We start from the raw sequence: 21195 nt of genomic DNA, 5'->3' as shown, positions 1-21195 counted from the left end.
AAAGAGGAGACCAGCTGCACAGGTAGGCTGCGAAATTAGATGCAGGTGATCGGTTTGTGTGATCGGCAACAAGAGACCGTGATCGGCGATCACCGATCATACACTTTTTCCACGGAAATCGGCCGATTATGATCGGTGGCCAATCGATCGGCACACCTCTAGTTGTTTTACATCACCCCCCAAAACCAGACTTTGAAGATTATCTTAAAGTAGATGAAGTAGTAAATCAACAGAGCAACGGTGGGATTTGTAAAAGGACAGACTGGAGCAGAACCAGAGACACCAACAGGACTTCAGAACTGAGCTGTTCTGAGCCAGAATGAGAACCCAGATTAGACAAGAGAGAGCAGATAAATGTCTTAATGAAGCAGAGCGTGTTTATACTGCACAGACAGATATTTACATCACCATATCTCTCTCCTTTAGCGATGTGTCTGTTCTGGATCAAACTGAGTGCAGTGCAGTCGTCATCGCTTCCTGTGAAGAGGAGGATGAAGAAAGCTGGAGGGAGCCAAGCGGCGGTGAAGTGGGCAGAGTTCCCTAATAATCAATAATTACAAATATCCTCCCAGATCACTTCATGCAGCGCCTTCTTAAAGGATCCATACCAATTTTTCACTTTTCTCACACAAAACAAACTTCAGTTGATTTTGTTTTTCTAGAGAAACGTAAAGAAGCTAACGTTTCTGAAAATACACTGCAAAAACACAAAATCTTACCAAATATTTTGGTTTAGTGTCTAGAGTGAATATCTTACTATGTTTGACAAAACTAACTTACAAGTAAGTTAAAGCAAGTAAAATTAGCTTGTTTTAAGTCAATCATTCTTTAATAAAGACGAAGAAGTATTAGTAATACTGGCAGATTGTCACTTATAAAAAACATTTTTTTCCCATGTTATAAGTGAATTAATGCAAAAGTGAAACTAATATTAAGGAATTATTGACTTAAAACAAGTTCATATATTTTGCTGAAAAGCTACTTTAAAGTTAGTTTTGTTTTATTTCAAGTCTACTAAGATATTTACACTAGAAACTAAAATTACTTGGTAAGATTTTGTGTTTTTGCAGTGTGCAAAGTTTTCCTTTTTGTCCATTAACATCTAAAAACTGTGGAGCACATTTGGTTTTTGTTTGTCTTTTATGTTCTTTGCATTTGCATCAAGTTTCATCAGAATGTGTAAAAAGCAGCTTTAGGATTTAAATGTGGCCTTTGACTAGGCCATTCTGACATAAATATTCTTTCTTGGTCGTCAATGAAAAATAATTTCAACTTTAAATCAGCTTAAGTGTAAAATACTACTAAAACAAACCAACATTTGTGGCATATAACAAACACAGAGAAAGTTTAACTAAATTTATAGTGTTAAACTTTTATTAAAAGTTTTTTTTATTAAACTTTTATTCAAAAACTGAATGGCTGTGTAGAACTATTGAAAGATTAAACGAATGATTTATAATTATTTCCTGGCTACTTTAAATAACAAATCCAAGCCCAAGAAACAGTTAACAATAGAAATAAATACAAGGTGAATAAAAAAAGAAAGAGTTAAGTATAACAAACACTTAAATGAGCAGTGATACGTTTCAGGAAATAGTCTGTCTTTCCCGTAAAACGCACTTTGAGACAAGATTAGATAATCTGAATGTTTCTGCTACACCAGAACAAACACAGATAATAAACACAAGATCTTCTGACAGTTCCCATCTGGACTGTTTTCATCCAGTTTCCACATTTATATGAGGAACGGATTCCTGTAACAGGAGGGTTAGGGTTAGGCCAAAACAAAACTACAAAAATTAGCATTTTCTGCAAAAACGCAGTCTGAATGCTTTAAGATGAATATTTTTAGTGAAAACTGCAGAAACATTTAAAGTGTAAAAAAAGATTTACAGAAATGTAAGAAAAAAGCAGAAACAGCAGAAAAAAGCAAAGAAAAACTGCAGAAGAGGGAAAACTTTCTGTCAATCCAAAAATAAAAGAGCATTAGAAATTTATACTGAACACAGTTTACAAAGCTAAACTGAAAGGTAACAATCAGTCAGTCAGTCAGTCAGTCAGTCAATCAATCAATCAGATTTTATTAGATTTTATTTTTCATTTCAGCAACAAGGCATTTCAAAGTGCTTTACATCATAAAAAACATAAAAATCAAAGAAAATTAAAAAGAAAGGAAGCAAGGAAGTGAACAAGAGAAGTGAAATGAGTTGAATCATGTTTAGATGGGAACTAACAGGACTATCATTATTACGTTTGTGTAATATCTAATGTGTTGTAAACAATCTGAGTCATAATGTTTACATTTCTTTCCATCTTGACAGAAAATAATGAAGTGAAACGTTAATGTAAACTAAACACTTTATTAGATAAAGTGATGAAAAGTTGCTTGGTTTTTGGTTTATGAAATCTTCAGCGATCAAACTTCCTCTGGTGAGTTTTCAAAAACCAAATAACAGAATTAACAGAAATGATTAAAAGCATTTGTTTATTCTGCCTGTCATCTGTTACTGATCAGCTTTAAATATTTTGGCTTTGGGTTGGATCTAAAGCAGCTTCTGAAAGTTCAGAAAGTGAAATCTCCGTTCAACATATTGAAAAACAAAACCTAACAAATGACTAAATCTGTAAAAAAAAAAGTGTCTGTTGTTCATTGCATCACATGTCAGCCTCTCTGGATTACACTCTGTTATGTCTGAGTCACACACAAACACAGTCTGTAACGGCTCATAAATTTCCCATTAAAAATTTAATCATCTTACTGACACAAGGACTCAGCCTCACATTCTTCATGTTTAGTGGTAGCTGTTGGGGTCAGAGGTCAGGAGGGTGTGGACAGGTGACCTGCGGCTCAGTGAGAGTGGGAACGTGTTGTACTTTGCTGAAATCACTGGGCTCGAAGTTAAAAGGCCTGGAAAAGTCAGAACATGCATTAGAGAAACACAGCTGTGCAAAAATAAGAGACCACTGCAAAATGATCAGTTTCTCTGGTTTTACTCTTTATAGGAAAATGTTTGAGTAAAATGAACTTTGTTCTTTTATTCTATGAACTACTGACAACATGTCTCTGAAATTATAAGCAAAAATTTAGTATTTATTTGCAGAAAATGAGAAATGGTCAAAATAAGGAAAAAGATGCAGCACTTTCAGACCTCAAATAACGCAAAGAAAACAAATTCATATTAATTTAGAAACAACAATACTAATGTTTTAAGTCAGGAGGAGTTCAGAAATCAGTATTTGGAGGAATAACCAGGAGGTTTTCAGTGCAGTGGACTCTTCATTCTTTACAGAGCTGTAGATGGATAAAAAAAAATTATCTCATAAAAACATCTTTCCTTTAATTTTAATAAAATTTATTCCAGTTACACATAGAAATTACTGGCATCACAATTATTATTGGTGCTTTATAAAATTACTTACTCTTCACCTTTTTCCAATTGATCTGAGTGTCTAGGAACGATCATTAGCATTCAATGTCTTAATGTTTCCGTGGGGAACAAACATGATGTGACACAGAGAGGCTTCATCAGAGCTTAGAAACTTTCTCTGCTCCCATAAGTAAACACAGATGGAGATATTAAACTGTGGAGGGCAATCATTTTATTGCCTCATAAACATATACTTACTATTAGGATCAAATAATTTTTATTTAAGACATTATCGGGTTAAAGACAACATTTGTCGCTGCTCTTTTCGTCAATGTGAGGGCGAAAGTATTGAACATCTATTTGTGGAGTGTTCTCATACTGTAATGTTTTGGTCAGAAAACTACTTACAGAAAAAATGAGAAAGAACATTGTTTTATCAAATTTGCTCATCTTTAACAATTCAACCTTTTATTCAGATGAAATATATATAGTTAATCTAATTATAATCCTAGCAAAATATTATGTCCACAAGATGAAACAGAGTGAAAAAAAAAAACATTTAATAATTTTAAAGAAACTGACTTATCCTGCCTCTGTTGAAAAACATAACTTTAATAATAAAGAACTTGTAAAAACATGAACTCTTCTTCAGAAATTTAATTTTATTTCATAAGCAGATCCCTCTGTTATGTTTTATACATTTATTTTTGCTGTAATAGACACTTTTTATATGTATTTGAATGTATTTTTGACACTTTTTGTTAAGAAATTTGCATAGACGAAAAGATATACATTGTTTTATTTGACCAATTTATGAATATATTTATTTAACTTTTGTTTTTTGCTTTATTTATTCTACCTTAACACCAACACTGTATATATTCCAGGAAGACACGTCTGTATTAGCATAGTGAATGTAAATGTTTTGGAGTTTGCTTCAGGAACCAGGGATGCACTGATTAACCTTTTTCACTTCCAAAACCGATACTGATATCTGATGTTTCGTATCGGCTAATACCGATCTGATACAGAAAAACAATGCTGAATTAACTTAAAACACTTATTTTATTTAACACAGACATAAATATACTGAATTAAAAGTGTATTTGTAATTCAGTGCTTAAATTACAGTATGAGATTATGCTGCTGCAATGAATTTATATTAAAATATTTCCTGCATTTTACAAGGAGAGGCAGTTATTACCGTGTGTGCGGTCACATAAAAATAAAAACGCTTCCAAAGAGGTAAATTGAAAACAACAGGCAGATTTACTGCTCACCGTCTCTGTTGTTGACTGTTTGCCCGTCTAGCTCTGTTGCCTCCAGAAAACGTTGCTTACTGTATGCGGCGTTAGCACAAACACACTCAGGTTACGTCACTTTGCTCAGAGTGAAAAGCTTTGTCTAACGCTGTAAGAGAGGAAACGCTGGGAGAATCTTTAAAAACACAACCAGTTGTACTGAACACAGTGGGAAAGACAAACAGAGAGGACTCCAGGGAGGGTCGGCCAGGCTGCCTACCTGTCAAACGTTTTCCTCCTCACACTGGAGCAGACTTTCAGTCCTTCCTCATCCTCAGCACTGCGTTACGTGACAGAAGAAATACACTGTAAATATCTGGTGGATCCTACCGTTGAATTAGGTTATAAAACCAACTTAAAGCTGCATTGTGTAACTTTTATAAGAAATTTTTTTTAAACATCTATATTTTGTTGAAAATGTCACTATTTTGTGATAGTATAGTATGAAACGGATAATTAAAAAATCAAAATATCAAAAAAAATCAAGCTGCCTTTTCCCAGTGTTCCCAGTGCTAACTAGAAACAACCAATCAGAGCGTGCAGGCGGGTCTCAGCACTGTCAATCTGAAAGCACAGCCTGTTGTGAATGCTAAGGCTAGCTAGCATAGCCACCAACGACGGCGGATGAACGGTGATGTCTGAAGAAGTGACTTCGTCAAAAAAATAAAAACGCTTCAAAAAAAAAAAAAGCAAAAACAAAATCTTGCTGAGTAATTTTTGTCTAGTTTCTAGTGCAGATATCTTAGGATACTTGAAAAAAGAAAAAACAAGTTACTTTTCAGCAAGATATAGCAGCTTGGTTTAGGTCAATAATTCCTTAATACTGATGAAAGTGTGATTCTTACATTGGCAGTTCATTTAACTTATAACAAGACATTTTTCCCAAGTTATAAGAGAAATAATCTGCGAATGGAACGAGCAGTGAACCATTGGTTAGGAGGTTTTCTGTGTATAACTGTGTAGATTGGATCACAAACTTAGGTTGGACTTATTGTGGCTTCAGTTGATGCACTTTTGGACTTTTTAATAATATTCTAATTTACTGAATATGACTGTAGATTTACTGCATGAATGTTTGTTTACTTCAGCTGAAAGCAGAAACCTCATGATAAAAAAAAAATCAAACAAATATTTTCCAGAATAGCAAAGCCAACAGATTATCAGTAGCATATGAAACCAGTGAGTGAACCCAGTCATATGGATCCACACCAGCTCCTCCTGCATTCCACTGACTTCTTGCACAATCAGCAGCATCACATGGTGTTTAAATGTGACCTGGGCTGCGATACAGAAGAAGCTAATCTTGGCAGAGTGTGAGAACGGAGAAAGACGTACGAAGCGGCGGCAGCGTGCGGCCTCTCCGGCGCAGACATTCTCCTGCTGGCGGCGTACTTAGAGCTGTGTGGTCTGTCGTCTGCTTGCATCTCTTTGACGAGAGCTCTGCGCTCGCACTTAGAACTCTCCTGCATTCAGCATCCAGAGAAAAGGAGGACGTAAATAAAGCTACAGTAATAACAAACTTATAGGACTTATAAGTCTTATAAAATTACATTTGATCAGGTTTTAATAAAAAAACACAGCGATCCAGGTCATGTGTAAGCCTGTCACAATAAGCAATTTATCAATTAAATGCATGATGAATTAATATGAGTTCAGTAATTTCCGATGATTCATATTTCTGGAAGGGAAATTTCATTTTCAGAGATAATCCAATTTATTTATGGTTTCGGTTTTAAGTGGTTTTTATTTCTGTTTTATTCATTGTTTTTGGTTGTTGTGTTTTATTTTGGATATTTTGAATATCTCCCAGAAGTTAAGCGTTCTTTACAAAATTGAAGTTAATTAGTTTTTGGTAACTATGGAAAACTGGCATTATTATAACATTATCAAAATCACTTGAAAACGGTTTCAAAATGACAATATTATTATTTATTGCCAATTCGCAATAATTACTGGTACAATTTATCTTCCAGGAAAATTTGTTGTCATGACAGGCCTACGGATGTGTTAAACTCAAAGGTTGGGAGCCAAATCCGGCCCGCCATAGCATCTGGAAGCCAGTTAGTAACATTAATTCAATCTGGAAGATAACAGTTGTGTGCTTGAATATTATTTTATCAATTATCAATTTTTATCAATCAGTTTTTATCTGTATACTGCTAAATAACATCAGTCCCTTCAATGTTTTGCAGAAATTGACACAAAATCAACAGACACTTTTTCACACTAAAGTATAATTGTGAGTTTATAGCAAATTTTCATCAAAAAGTGTTAAGGAAAACATTGGGTTTAAGTAATGCTAACTCCCAACTGCAGGTGGCAGTATTTCGTAATTCTACTCCACTGCTGCCTCAGTTTTACTTCATGTCAAGTTATCATCTGTGATGGATAAGGAGAGAAACTGAAACTCACATTTACCGTCACTCATAAATACAGGACAATATGGCTGAAAAACATATCACGATATAAGTGTTTCATATCAGACATTGATAATTATTGATTAGTTTTTTGTTTTAAATATTTGAAATACTGCGTGTGTGACCTTTCCTGTTTTATCCAGTTTCGACTCAACACTGTTGTTTCTTATTTTAAGTCTATATGAGGCACGGTGGTGAAACCTTAAACTGCTGCTGCGCCAGTTACTCAACAGGTTGTTGCTAGGTAACCACAAGTAACCCTAGCTGTTGCTAGGTAACCAAAGAGAGAGTCAGTTAGTTGATTCCACCAACCTTTTTTTAGCTTGCAGTGAAAGGTTGAGCAGCTAAAGCCTTTCCTCTGCCTACATCTCCCAGAATGCTTAGCGACTCAGCATCAGAGTTCAGTGAATATTCTATTTATTAAATATTGAATATTCTATCATACGTATTATCTGCTAATATTTATCTTGTGTATATTGCGATATATATTGTTACTGATTTATTGTCCAGTCCTAAGCAAATATCTTGCAAATATTTCTAAAATAGCTCTACAAAAATCACCGATTCTGAATGAAAAATATCCCCAAAACAAACAATGTGAAAAGATGCTCAATATTATTTAATTCTAAGAGGTACTTAATAAACTCAGACAGACCTATTTATTAATATTTTTGTTAAAGGGCTTTATCAACACATTCTGGTACAACCGGCCCTTTGAGAACATTCATGACCTTGACATGGTTTGAAATGAAAAAATAGTTTGCTTTAAGATAAAGCTGTGTAGAAGTTACCATCTGATTTCCCCTCATGGAGCAGGAATGTGTGTTTGGAGTGTTTCTGATTTAAAGATGAAGCAGATGTGCTGAGCGGGGGCCTTTGCTGCCAGATAAAAACGATTAATCCGTGCGCTCGACGCGCTGGGACCACAGGGACAGACAAAAAGGCAAAGCGATGTGGGGAGGTTTCTGACCGTACCTTGATCTGGGTGTTGAAGGAGAGCCGGGGGGAGGGCGGGGCGGACTGTACAGACCGGGTCCTGCAGTTCAGATCAGATGGAGCCGAACATGTGCACAGACTCCCAACCTGGAGTTCCTACAGGAACAAAAGAGGTTTTGAATGAAGACATGCGAAAAAATCTTCAACATTAAAATTAAAATGAGCATGAAATGATGATGGAAGGTTTTTAGAAACATTCTCACTCTGACACTTGCTCAGATTTCAGTTTTCTACAACCAAACTGTGCTGTGGTTGGCTCAGTTTAAAAGTTGACTGGGTTTTCTGGGAGTCTGGCCTCCACCAACTGTTTTATTAACCGATCAAGTTTATTTGTTTAGAACATTTCAGTAAAAAAGCAAGTCAGAGTCCTTTCATCACAAAACCAACATAAAGGATCAATTAAAACAAGCAATAAACGTTACATTTTGTCAAATATCGTCATCAAGCAACAGTACATCAAACATGTTGATCGATGCTCCAGCGTAGTGTTGGAGGCAACACTACACCGAGTTTCTGATTTAAAGGAACTCAGTGTTTCAGTGGTTTTGCAGTTTTCTGAAAGTTTGTTCCAGATTTGTGGTGCATAGAAACTGAATGCTGCTTCTCCGTGTTTGTTTCTGGTTCTACGTTCTGCAGACCAGAACCAGAATACCTGAGAGGTCTGGAAGGTTGATACAACAACAGCAGATGTTTAACGTGTCGTGGTGCTAAGCCGTTCAGTGACTTATAAACTAACACGAGTATTTTAAAGTCTGTTCTCTCAGTGTAGGGACTGTAGAACTGGGTGATGTCCTCTGTTTTCCTGGTTTTAGTCAGAACTCCAGCAGCAGCGTTCTGGATCAGCTGCAGCTGCAGGATTGATTTTTTTAGTCAGACCTGTAAGGACACTGTTGCAGTAATCAATGCAACGAAAGACAAACTCATGGATGAGTTTCTCTAGATCTTGCTGAGACATTAGTCCTCTAATCCTGGAGATGTTCTTCAGGTGACAGAAGGCTGACTTTGAAACTGTCTTTATGTGGCTCTGTAGGTTCAGGTTACTACACCCAGATTTTGGATCTGAAGGCTAGTTTCAGTAATAACTGAAGATAAATAAATTGAGAAGATTCATTCTTTAAAGAAAAAAAACTGGTGTTCTGGTTGAGAGTAAATTTACCTTCAAGTTCAGAGCATGTTGGAGTTTCAAGCGAAAATGTTCCTGCTCTCTCAGCTGGAGGAAATCCTGACAGTTCGCCAAACTTTCACACATCTTTAAGAACATATAAGAAAAAATTAAGAAAAACTATGTTGAGACCAAGAACGACACTAAGAAAAGAAGAAAATCTCAGAGTAAATGTCTGTCTTGGGTCAGGTTTAGTTTCGTGTTTCACCTTGTGAAGGATTCCCTCCAGCTCAACGATCCGCTCCCGCAGCTGATGGTCTTTGGAGCGAAGGGCCTTCAGTTCACTGCCAAGCTGCCTCTTTTCCTCCCTGGCGAAGGTGAGGTCCTGAAGCTGATGGTGCGCCTCCAGGTTCAGGCGACGCTTCTCCTGAAAACAGAAAAAACAAAATAAAAAACAGCAATAGAGCAAATGTTACCTAAAACAGAGAGGCCACACATTCCTCCTAATATTTCTAGACTCAAATATCAAGAACTATCAGCTAATTTTACAATACTGATACAAAAGTTCAATATGAATTTACTACAAATTTACCTGATGGATGGATGGATGGATGGATGGATGGATGGATGGATGGATGGATGGATGGATGGATGGATGGATGGATGGATGGACTGTACAGATTTTTCCAGACATTTTTTCTTTGTATCAAATGATTATATATTAACGGGCCTGCATGACATCATAGTAAAACATTTTCTGTTATTATTCTTATTTCTCAGATGTCTTCAGCAGGAACTCTGTAGGTGTTTCTCTACAGGTGAGAACTGCAGCACTTGGTCTGCCAGTGTATGAAAAGTGTTGGAAAAGTTTTAACCTGCTGCAGTTTCTCCACTTTCTCCTCCAAATGTTGGATTCTGCTCTGCATGGCGTCAATCTTCTCTCTCTTGGCGGTGATCTCCTTCTGCATGTCCAAAGCCACCTGCAGGCCTGGGAGAGCCGCACATGCATTAGTCCTAATGACCAGGATTTTACTAAAAGAAACACAATCAGAGCTGAAACCAACAATTATTTCAGTCATCAATTAATCTATTGAGTATTCTGACGATTAATCGTTTAACCCGATAAAATAATTGGCACATTCTGCAGATTTTTCACCTAAAGCTTCTTTTTACAAACACATAAAAAAGCAAATAAACAAGAAAATAAAAATGTATTGCCTAAAATTAAACAACATAGTATTTCTTTGGTGTACGCTTGATCACTTGTAGCAAAGCAGCATAAAAACACTTCTTATATCAAAATATGAAAAGTTCAGCTCTTTCTGCTTTACTTAACATCAATACAGGCTGATCTGTAAAACTACATTTTTTTCAATAAACTGATTAATAATTGGATTGCAAATGATTATTAGCAGATGATTTTTTTCACAGAATTTGACCTGGGTGAAGCTGAAACAAAGCCAACTGAGTTCTGGGTGGAATAAATTTACAAATTCTTGTTTTTAATTTATCTTAATGCAAAACATATACACGTTTATAGTTCTAGCTTAATGACTGCTCTGACTGTGTTTGTGTCTGTGTATTCCAATTAACAATTAATCAATGACTAAATTAGTTAACGATCATTTCAATAATCGATTAATCACAATTAATCCGATTAGTCGTTTCAGTCCTATTTATCTGTGTTCTTTATTTTATGAGGAAACATCAAGTGCAGGCCTGTCACGATAACAAAGACTGCTGGATGATAAATTGTCCCAGAAGTTATCGCGAAAAAAGATATTATTGTTGTTTTGAGACCATTTTCAAGTAATACAAAGGTGATGGCATAATAATGCAAATAATTTAATTGTTATGCCATTAAAGATAGAAGATAACCTTTAATTTCTAATGAACATCTAATACTGGAACTGGAAAACATTTTAAATGTACAAAATAAATAAACAAAACACCCGAAACAACATGTAAAATGAGTCCAAATTAAAAAGGGGCTCATTGAGACCAAAGCACCAGACTGAAGAGTTTTTACATCCAGTTTTTGGCAGAAAAAAAGAAAAACAAACAATCATGCCAATGAAAATGATCTAATTCTTTTTAATTTATCATGTGACAGATTGAGACTTTTGCTTATTATTATTGTTATTATTGTGCCATGTCTTTTCCTTTAGTTTCAAATGAAGGTGTAACAAACCATGCCCGTCGGCTGCTTTCAGGGTCCTCAAGCTGCGTCGGATCTTATGGAGCTCATCATGGGCGCTGCCCAGCTGGCTCTGGAGCTGCAGCACCACGCCTTCGTGCTCCTCGTTCTTACAGCTGTGGAGCCGCTGCAGGTTCTCCAGCTGCTCTGAAATCGCGCCCACAAAAACACGTGAAACGTCCAAAGAGCGAGCAATCGCTTATAACCAAACAAATGCAACAATGGAAGGGCTTGGTTGGCTTTGGAAACATACCAAAGACAGTTCTGCGTTTGGTTTACACAGCTGGACAGAAAGATGATCTGATCTGATACAAGATCTGATCTGATCTTTCTAGGAGAAGCTGTGTGAGATATAATACAAGCTGCAACTATAACTAATCCTGTCACTATAAATGACTTGAGATTATTTTCAGGTAATATATTGATAGTACCATAATAATGCAAGTTCACTCTCTCTTTAATTTTATAAAGAACACTTTACACTTGAACTGGAAGATATTTTAAATATCGAAAATAAAACACAACTATCAAAAGCAATAAATAAAAAACAACAGACAACAGAAACCATAAATAAAATAGATGATGATGTCACTGTGAGCAAAATGGCCCTTCAAATAACAAGAAATTAGTTGAAGGAAAACAGTTCCTTTTTTGTTTATTTTTTCCTCCAGTAAAATAACTAAAATTTCAAAACAGCATTTTGTATTTACTCTGATGATTGGAAACATTTAGAATCAGAATCAGAATATTCTAGATTGATCGCCAAGGAGAAATTGCTTATCTGTTGACAAATATTAGCAAATACAAATGTAACTTAAACCATAAGTGATATAGTTTAAGTAAGAAATTATTTAGTATTTTAAGTATGAATTAAATAAAAATTTGTCAATAAAATAAAAACGTATGCACATTGAAATGTGTTAATCTCTAAGAGTCCAGAGTAAACCTAAAGACATTTTATAATCGTAAGCCTCTGTGGTGGATTTTTAAAATTGTGATTTTAAAAAAGCTATATCAGAAGAAATCTGCAGGAGGAAAATACTTTTTCACCATATTGTGTCAATTTTACCTCAAATTAGTAAAGTTTTATCTTAATATTTAGTGAAAACAACAGAAATGATACAGAATCAACAGCAGCAGTCCGTCTGTGACGATACAAACTCTACCTACTGTTGAGATTGAAAAGCTGCAAGCGCTGCAGCTCCATCTGCTTCACAGCTTGCTGTTTGTCCAGAGTTTCCTGATGAAGGTGCTGGTTCTGGTCGGTCAGGGAGTTCTGCAGCTCACGCCTCTCACGGTCCAAACGCACCACCTCAGACTTTTGTTGGGCTAATTCAGCCTGCAGAATCTGGCACTAAACAGTTACAAGATGCTGAGAGTAAACTTGGACAGAATGGCAGGTAAGGTATCAATTGATTCACATAAGGAATAATAGATGACCTGCTAATCGTTATTTAGTCTGGGAACCTGCTGGTTTTGTTGTTCCTTTATCTAACATTCTTTGTCTTTTTCCTGCAGAAGTTCCTGAAGTTTTCTTACCTCCTGTGACCTTTGCTCTGTAAGCATCTGCAGGCAGGATTTCTCCTCTCCGGCTCTGAAAAGCTGCTTTCTGGTCGACTCCAGATGTCCTCTCAGAGTCTTCATATCTTCCCTGAATTCAAGCTGCTGCTTCTCACAAACAGACTGAGTGAAAGACGACAAAACAGAGGTGTGATGACATTTAAATGGGAAAATAAAACAGATTCTTACACATTTAACCGTGTTTTAAACTTATTCTAGACCTGGCACAATAACAAATTTTGCTGGGCGTTAAATTGTCCCAGAAGTTATCGAGATAATATTGTTGTTTTGAGACCATTTTCAAGTAAAATAATGGTAATGTAACTACATTACCATTTACATTCTCAAAGATCCCTAAACTTTAAAATCTACTGAACATTTTAACTGGAAGACATTTTAAATATACAAAATAAATAAACAAAACAACACATAAAATGAATTATGAAGTTGGTAAACAAAATGAAGACTTTTTACTTCCAGTTTTTTTAGAAAGAGAAAAAAGAAAAATTATAAATCATGCAAATGAAAAATATTGGGCTAATTTTAATTGATCTTGCAATTAATTTATTTATTGCTTATTGCGACAGGCCTGTCTTATACTTTCATCATTTTTTAGTAAGAGCTGCAATGAATCATATGCCTTGAACTTTTTACATTTTGTTAATTTATAGTGACTGCAATGCGTCTTCATGTCAGACCAACAAAAACTAGTGCAAAATCTTTTAATGGAAGGACAGAATTACATAGCTTTATATGTTTATTAAAATTGACAATCTGAAAAGTGTGGCATACATTTATATTCAGCCTTCAAGAATAAATTCTTTGTCGAATCACTATTACACCTGGAAAGCTTTGGCTGATTTAGTGTGTGCCATTTTGCTAATTCTTTTTAACAAAATAATCACAAACTCAGATTGAATAAGGAGGATCTTCACAATAACTTATAATATTTTGCAAACAGGCCAAAAAAGTTTAGCTTAGGTCTCATCTTACCAGAGAAATTCCTTCCATATTTTAGCTGCTTCTTGTACATGGATTGTAGCGACATAAATGGGACTTCTTATGGCTTTCTTTCATAAAAGCAGTGTACAAAACAAAAACAATTTATGGAAAAATGTTCAAAATGTGTTTAGGGACCTTTTAGTAAGTTTGATATAATATTTTGTGGTACTATTGCAATAACAATAAAAAAAATTGGAATAAAAAATCTATTACTTCTTTTTTTAATAATTTCATGGTTGTTTTTGAATGGTGCAGCATTCGTAGCCTCACAAATACAAACATGCTCTTGAAAAACATTCTGATTTGAAATGGACGCCACCAAACTGCACACAGTAACTCCATTCAATTATATTTTAAATTTTACTTATTTTAATCGATGCTCTCGTGGAACAAACAGTGGAGAAAACAGTAAAGTAAAATTGTCAAAGTACTGTCAGTTTTTTTTCTTTCCAGCATCTTTAAATGAAATTCTTCAAGACAACAATAAATAAAAATTGTTATTATAAAACATTTTTCACATTAAATGCTCACCACTACCTTTCATCTGATTTATACAAACTTCTTAAAAATCAAGTGGCATTTTCTCACCAGCCCAACAGAAGAAAATAATATTCATTAGTGGATTCAGATTTGTTTTGGTGCCATCTGAAGAATAGTTTTAAGGCGGAAATGGGAAATTATTTAAAATCTACTTCTACTTGTCATGACACTTTGACAGAAACACAGTTATTTACAATTAACAGCATCACATTTCATTAGTTTGTATTTGGTGCTTTATATTTTTATTTGACTTCTCAGCCACTCCACATGCAGATATTCAAAGGAAAAAAGCCACATCAATGGAAAACAAGAAAAAGACTGAATCACACAAGAGGAGGAGAAGAAGACAACTAAAGAAAGGGAATGAAACATTTTCTGGGAGAGTCTAAAAATAGATGTGGAAGCAGCTGATCAATGAAGTGGCCCAGAAATAAGTTGATATATTGTAATGGGGCTAAATTTGCAGTATTTAATTATTTAAATCTATCAACTGGATTCACTTTGTGGCCACTTTCAGCAAAGCAAACATCTCTAAATTATCACAGAAGCTTTAAAGCTCTGGCATTTTCACACAAACAGCGAAGACTAATTATCTGCATTTTAAGCATTACAGCTTTTGCCACGATGCTCTGCTTGATATATATATAACTTTATTAGAAATTCCTTTGGGTTTATTTCAAAAGATGGGTAAAGGTTTAAAGGGAAATTAGGAGGCAGAAGAAGAGGACAGATAGAAGGTTCGAGAAAACGCAATCAACATCCTAGAAGTCTGCCTCTACACCTGCAGAAAGAGAAAAAAAACAGTCAATTTTAGTTTATTATGCTAATTGCAAAAAAAGTTTTCTATCTAAGGGAAATAACCCACCCAATTATTTTGAGTCACTGTCCAGGAATAGGTTGTATTTATGATGCATGTGGTGACAACAGAAAGGAAAACTCCATTTCTGGCAGGCAGAAACGTCTAGTAGAACCCGGCTCGGCTGCATTTATATGACAAATATACGCAAAACTTTGTCAATATTCCTCTAATGTTGAAAAAACACAATTTGGGCATTAAAAACATGGGGCGCCATCCTCCTCCTACTACTTCCTGTCGTCTTCTTTGTCTTTTCCCCCAGCAGTAACATCTGGTTGTTGACCACATGATTGGTGTGATCTGAAAAAAGTGTTTCCATTGCAGGTTTACGAAATACACCAACTTCCATACAGCTGGAAAACCATCTCATCTTACTTTTATTTATTGAAACACGTGAGTTTTTCCAAAATTGGTGTGTTTCCATTTCCATTAAGCTAATTTATTTTCATAATTCCAGTTTGAGCAATTATATGGTAAGTGGAAGTGCAGGTAGTGTGAACATCCATCTGTCCTACTGACCCAATACAGGAAAACAGAGGCCAGGTCTGGGAGTACTTTCTATGTTACAGAAAAAGTAATAAAGCAGCAGTAAGTAGCAGGTATAGCTCTTTCCATTCTTTTGTCAAGGAAAGAGACACAAAAAGACAACGGAAAGGGTATCATCTAAAGAGAAAATACAAAGTCATCGGAACCAACAGGTTTTAAATACTGTGTAAAACATCAATATGAATTAATGGAAGATATTTATAAAGTGGTCCAACATGAATGATGGAGAATAAAATAAACTACTGACTGGGAAGAAAAGATAATTCAAATTTACTGATGCAAATATATGAATCTTTCTTCCCTTATAACACCTCTGACATGGATGGACGTCTACAACAATGAGCAGGGAATAATTTTTAACTGTTTAGGAATGTTTTGGAGAGCGTTACATCATGTAGTAATCTGCTGCTTTAGTCACTCAGACTGCTTTTCCTTAATCTACTGAAACATCAGCCTGAATGTAGATTTTTAATAACACAGCATGACAGGACTGAGGCGACGTAAGTAGGGTTTATTCTCGTACTTTAAGTAGTTGAAGTTGTGACTGCAGCTCTTTGACCTGCTGTAGCGATTGGTCTCTCTCTTTATGGGTGGCAAACAGTTCGGTCTCGGTCTCCAGCATCTTCTTCTCCAGGTAACTAACCTACAACGACACAAGCAGAAATCACAAACCCGAGATAAAGAGACTCATTTCTGCATAGGGAGCATTTTCACATGTTGACTGTGATGTTGGGTTGCTTCCTGTCAGGTTAATCAAACTTTAACTGTATAAAACAATGTAATTAGTGCTATCATTGTAGATAATAACATCATGATTTGATTCTTTACCTTGTCTCTGTAGCTGGAGACGGTTAACTCCAGTTCACTGATCTGACAGAGCTGCACTGAGGTCTGACTTTCAGCCAGGTTCCTACAAATTAACAAATGGGGTACAAATTAAATTGATTATTATTCTTATTATTATTACACAGACAGACTGCTTCAGTGACCGGGTGAAATATTGGTCTAGAATGTCCTGATTAACTCAGCATGAGACACACATTCAACATTTTCAGTAAGAGATTCAACATATTTACTTTAGCAGCCTCAACTTGTTGCATAAGCGGTGTTTGGATTTGTCAGTGAACATCGCCACCTCCTGGTCGAGACTTGCAATAAGGTTTTCCATCCTGGGGCAATGAAATGCAGAGACAGTTTCACAACTGAAACAAAACATTATTTGTTTCAGTTTAACAGGTTTTGACAGCAGTAGTTCGCAACAAGCCAAGTATGCTGTTGTAAGTTCATCCTTTCCAGTTATCTACTAATTGTTTGTATTATCTTCTTGTTTGTGTTTAACTCTGACTGAATGTCGGTTTTATTTCCTATTTTAACAAGAAGGTATATGCATCTTGAAGCGTAATGCAGCTTCAAGATGCATTACGCTTGAAGCTGCGTAATGCATCTTGAATAATGCATAATGTGAATGCTGGAGCATTTCACATTATTTAGCACATTTTCAGAAGCAAGGCAGTTCAAAGTGCTTTACATGAGTTAGAAGGAAATACAACCAAAATAACAAAACCAAAAGAAAGACAAAAAAGTACAAAACTAAATATTGGTTCTACATGTTTGATAAGAATAAGAATATGTCGTCCATAATTTAGAAACTAATAGGGGTTTCTTTACATCTTAGGCTTGTTATGGATTAGTGAGGTATAAAATTAAACGTTGGTTAAGTATAAAAACTAGATGTTGGTTCCAGATGTTCTGGGCTGAGTTCTAGATTTGCATAAAGCTAAATGTTGGTTCTCCGTCTTTGATTCTTGTTCTGGGTCACTAAGTAAACTAACGAGAGTTTCTCTATTAAAAGAATAAAGCTAAATATTGTTCTAAAGTAGTAAGTACTGTATAGTAATAAGTAATTTAACTGAAACATTTATAAAGTTAATAAGCTATTTAAAAGGACATTGCAGCAGATCGTTTACCTTTCTTGGTTATTTAGTCCTTCATATTCGCTGTTCCTCTGTTGGTCTTTTGACTGGTGTGGAAGAAAAGAAACATCATGAACATCAGGAGCTTAAAGGTACTGAATGAAATCCTTAGCTGAGTTTTAATACTTACTCTAAAATATGTCCAGTGTTGTTTATCTGTCTCCTTGTGGACATTTTCATATCCAGATTGTGGCTCTTGATGCTTCACAGTCTTATTACCGGCTGAGTTGTCCCCAAACTGCTTTTCATAAAGAATGTGGTAAACCCTCCTTACACACTTTGCCAGTGATTCTACTTCTCTTTGAAGAGCAAACGCCTCTTCTTCAGTCTCTGGAAGCTTCCAGACCTTCGACATTTTGACTTTCTGAAGTTCTTCCAACAAGTGCAGCATCTTCGCCATCTGACTGACCTGTTTCCTTGAGTCCTTTAACCTAACAGTAAGAAGATCTGTGGGTCAAAGTAAGCTATAGCACCTTCTGTACAGGAATGAATTAAATGTATGTTCACCTAAGGTCAGTCAGGGCGTCGTTCTCCATCTGAGCTTCATGCAGTTTAGACTTCAGGTGCATGATGGCTCTTTGGGGACTAAATGTCTCCTCTTCCTCAGTGTGTGCCTTTATTTGAGAAGATAAAGCACCAAATTGAGATCAATCAATATAATAGCACAGGGAATCAATGGCTGGAATGAACATATAAAACCTTATTTAGCTGTAAATGAGACAGCTGTTCTGCTGCATTTTCCAACGCATCCATTTCACTTGAGCCTCGGTCTCGCTGCACCTCGTCCTGTTTTAAAGTATCCATACAGTCGACAATAGCCTGAGTCAGCGTCTCAATGTGGGCTGAAAAACCAGCAGATTCTTCAGCTGAGTCATCTGCCACCAGTGAAAATTTAGTTTAAAACATATTGTGGGCAGCAGCATTGTAATCGTTGCAGAGAGCAGAAAAGAAACACTTTAAACAGGCTGAGTATTTATCTGTTCTTCTTTGCGAGCATTTTTATTCCAAAAGTCTTTGGCAAAAATGTGCCATGAGTGCTGGATGACAACACATAATACAATTCACTTTTCAATTGGAGCTAAATGAACAGGATTTTTCTGGTACGTTTCCTTAAATGTGAACTTCATCACATTTCATCATGTTACCACCACAAACTTCTGCCTGTCTTATTCACAAGATGTGTAGTAGAGCCACACAGAGCAGTAAATTAGGGCTGCAACCAACGATTATTTTAGGTATCGATTAACCCAACGAATGTTTTGATGGATTAATCAGATTTTATAAATTGCCATTGTGCAGATTTTATTTTATTTATTTATTTCAAACAGGATTTTAAAAACAAAGTCTATTTTATACAATATTAAAAATTCATAAAAATGCAAATAAACAGTTCAATTCCATATTTAAATAGGAAAATAAACACAGTAACACAGCATTCATTTAGTGTACACTCAATAATTTGTAGAAAAAGGATGCATCTGCAAAGAAAAATAAAATACTTCTAACATCAGCGTAAAAATCTCATCCCATTCTGCTTGACTTAGCATCAAAACAGGACTAATCTGTTGATTGCTGTTTGATTAACTGATTAATAACTGGACAGCAAAAGGTGCTTAATAGGAGATTTGTTTGTTAAGCTAAAACTAAAACAGGTGAAGCTAAAACTATGCCACTTGAGTTCAGATTTACATTTTTTTATCTTAATTGCAAAATGTATATATTTTTTGTACTGTCGTGTTCTTTCAGCAAATGGCCTTTTTTGAGTCTGTATACTCCAGTTAACAATTAATCTATTCCTAAATCAGTTGATGACTATTTCAATAATTACTCGATTCATCACGTTTAATTGGATTAATAGTTTCAGGCCTACAGTAAATCATTGTGAAGCGGAAAAAAATGACACATGATTTTCCAAAGTGTTTAACAAATAACCTTAAAAAGTGTGTCAATTATAGCCCAATTTATCCTGATAGCTGTAAATTAAATCCACTGCAATCAATTGCTTTTGGAAATCACATAACTATGAAATAATCAAGCTATGTGCCATTTAATGTATGCATGAACACAGTTTTGTAAGAAAACAATAGTGAATAAACAGCATCCTGAAAACGAAGGTATGAACCCCTTTTAAAAAAACAGCCAATAAAGTTTGTGGTTGTAAAATCACAAAATGAGGAAGAGTTCAAGGGGTGTACTTCATTTTGAAAGGCCCTGTAATGTTAAAAAAACGGGCATTAAAACTTACTTTTGTGGCAGCTTCGTTCGGGCGATCTGTTTCTGTAAGGGGATCCAAACCTCCTCAAAGCTCCGCTGGGTGCATTTTGAATCTCCTCTCGTATGTCTTGTATTTCCATAGTCTGCCTGTTGAGTTCTTCACTGCTCAGAAAATTCACACACGTGTCATCTATAATCTGCAGTTTAAAATATGTTTCTGCAGACATTTATTCTTTGGAAAAAATACTCACTTTCCACAAATTTTAATTAAAAAATACACATTCAAGTCAATAAAATCACACCAAACAGTAAAGATTTAGAATATTAAACAATCTGTCGTAGTTGTGTACCAACTCAACCAAAACATTTGTAATATCCACTAAAAATTTTCATTCATCTATGATGTTTTCCACTTATCTGAGGTTTGATTTGACAAAAAGCCGAAGCAATATTCAAACGTAAATAAGTTTTCAGCAGCATTACCTCAGTTCATCTAGAGTCCGATTAAATCTCAGACTAAGGGAAGCGCTTTGGGTTACTGTGAAGTAAGGAACAAATTAACAACAAAATCACACTATAGACACAAAGGCAAAAATAAATAAATAAATAAATAAATAAATAAATAAATAAATAAATAAATAAATAAAAATAAAACTTTAGTTAGCTTACCTCTGTCTGCTGCATCGTTAGCCACAGGAGAATCACCAAAAGTTAAAAAGTACGAATCAGTACCAACATGAGGCTTCTGAGGCCCAGGAGGTTTTGAATTAGACATTAATAGTTAAACAAATACAAAAATAATAGAAAAAAAATCAGGCTAAGAGAACAGCCAACAAGTCGTTAAGATCCATCTCCATGGAAACAGCGTCGGAAGCTAAGTTGGCTAACTGTTAGCACGCGTTCAAAATTACCTCGTAAAGATGTCGTAGCATATTTACGGAAACTGCCTCGAATAAAGTCAAATCCTGCATATGGTTTCTATAATATTAATAGGAGCTAAACCAATAAAATATAGTTCACTTTCTGAGACAGGAAACTGGAAGATGTTGACATTAGCGCCACCGACACTTTGAAAACGCTCGTCATAGCAGCAAATCCAGGCGTCATGACGTTTCAGTTTCAG

The 21195-nt window shown here is 35.4% G+C and overlaps 1 protein-coding gene across 4 annotated transcripts; it reads right to left on the bottom strand.

Moving 5' to 3' along the window:
- Positions 1-2727: 2727 nt before the first annotated feature.
- Positions 2728-21146, bottom strand: LOC103141993 (coiled-coil domain-containing protein 158-like). 4 transcript variants are annotated; one of them, XM_016674265.1, is made up of 21 exons: positions 20742-20977; positions 20556-20610; positions 20104-20234; positions 18558-18733; positions 18366-18472; positions 17989-18289; positions 17853-17905; positions 16962-17054; positions 16714-16795; positions 16409-16528; positions 12921-13064; positions 12552-12735; positions 11376-11528; positions 10060-10172; positions 9453-9611; positions 9239-9331; positions 8062-8178; positions 6005-6132; positions 4890-4949; positions 4649-4707; positions 2728-2908 (listed from the first exon to the last, which is right to left on the bottom strand). In XM_016674265.1, exons 1-21 carry the CDS (start codon positions 20845-20847, stop codon positions 2793-2795), a joined length of 2550 nt encoding a protein of 849 aa, XP_016529751.1. In that variant the 5' UTR covers positions 20848-20977; the 3' UTR covers positions 2728-2792. The 4 variants fall into 4 exon arrangements, 3 of the variants coding, with proteins under 3 accessions (XP_016529751.1, XP_007557896.1, XP_016529752.1); XM_007557834.2 differs by having other exon boundaries at positions 18558-18700; XR_001662825.1 differs by having other exon boundaries at positions 2868-2908; positions 4649-4778.
- Between the last annotated feature and the right edge of the window lie 49 nt (positions 21147-21195).

The sequence above is a fragment of the Poecilia formosa genome, unplaced genomic scaffold (assembly GCF_000485575.1).
Source record: "Poecilia formosa unplaced genomic scaffold, Poecilia_formosa-5.1.2 Scaffold92, whole genome shotgun sequence".
NCBI lineage: Eukaryota > Metazoa > Chordata > Actinopteri > Cyprinodontiformes > Poeciliidae > Poecilia > Poecilia formosa.
The sequence above is the reverse complement of the archived record's forward strand: the minus strand, read 5'-3'. Positions and strand labels throughout refer to the sequence as shown.

Bases quoted from the DNA above. Each gene is read 5' to 3' on its own strand.
- LOC103141993 (XM_016674265.1), bottom strand. From the start codon at position 20,847: ATGTCTAATTCAAAACCTCCTGGGCCTCAGAAGCCTCATGTTGGTACT. The intron at 20,235-20,555 runs GTAATGCTGCTG...TTTTCTGAGCAG, and splicing joins CGGACTCTAGATGAACTGAG to TGAAGAACTCAACAGGCAGA. The intron at 9,332-9,452 runs GTGAAACACGAA...ATGTTCTTAAAG, and splicing joins TGGAGGGAATCCTTCACAAG to ATGTGTGAAAGTTTGGCGAA.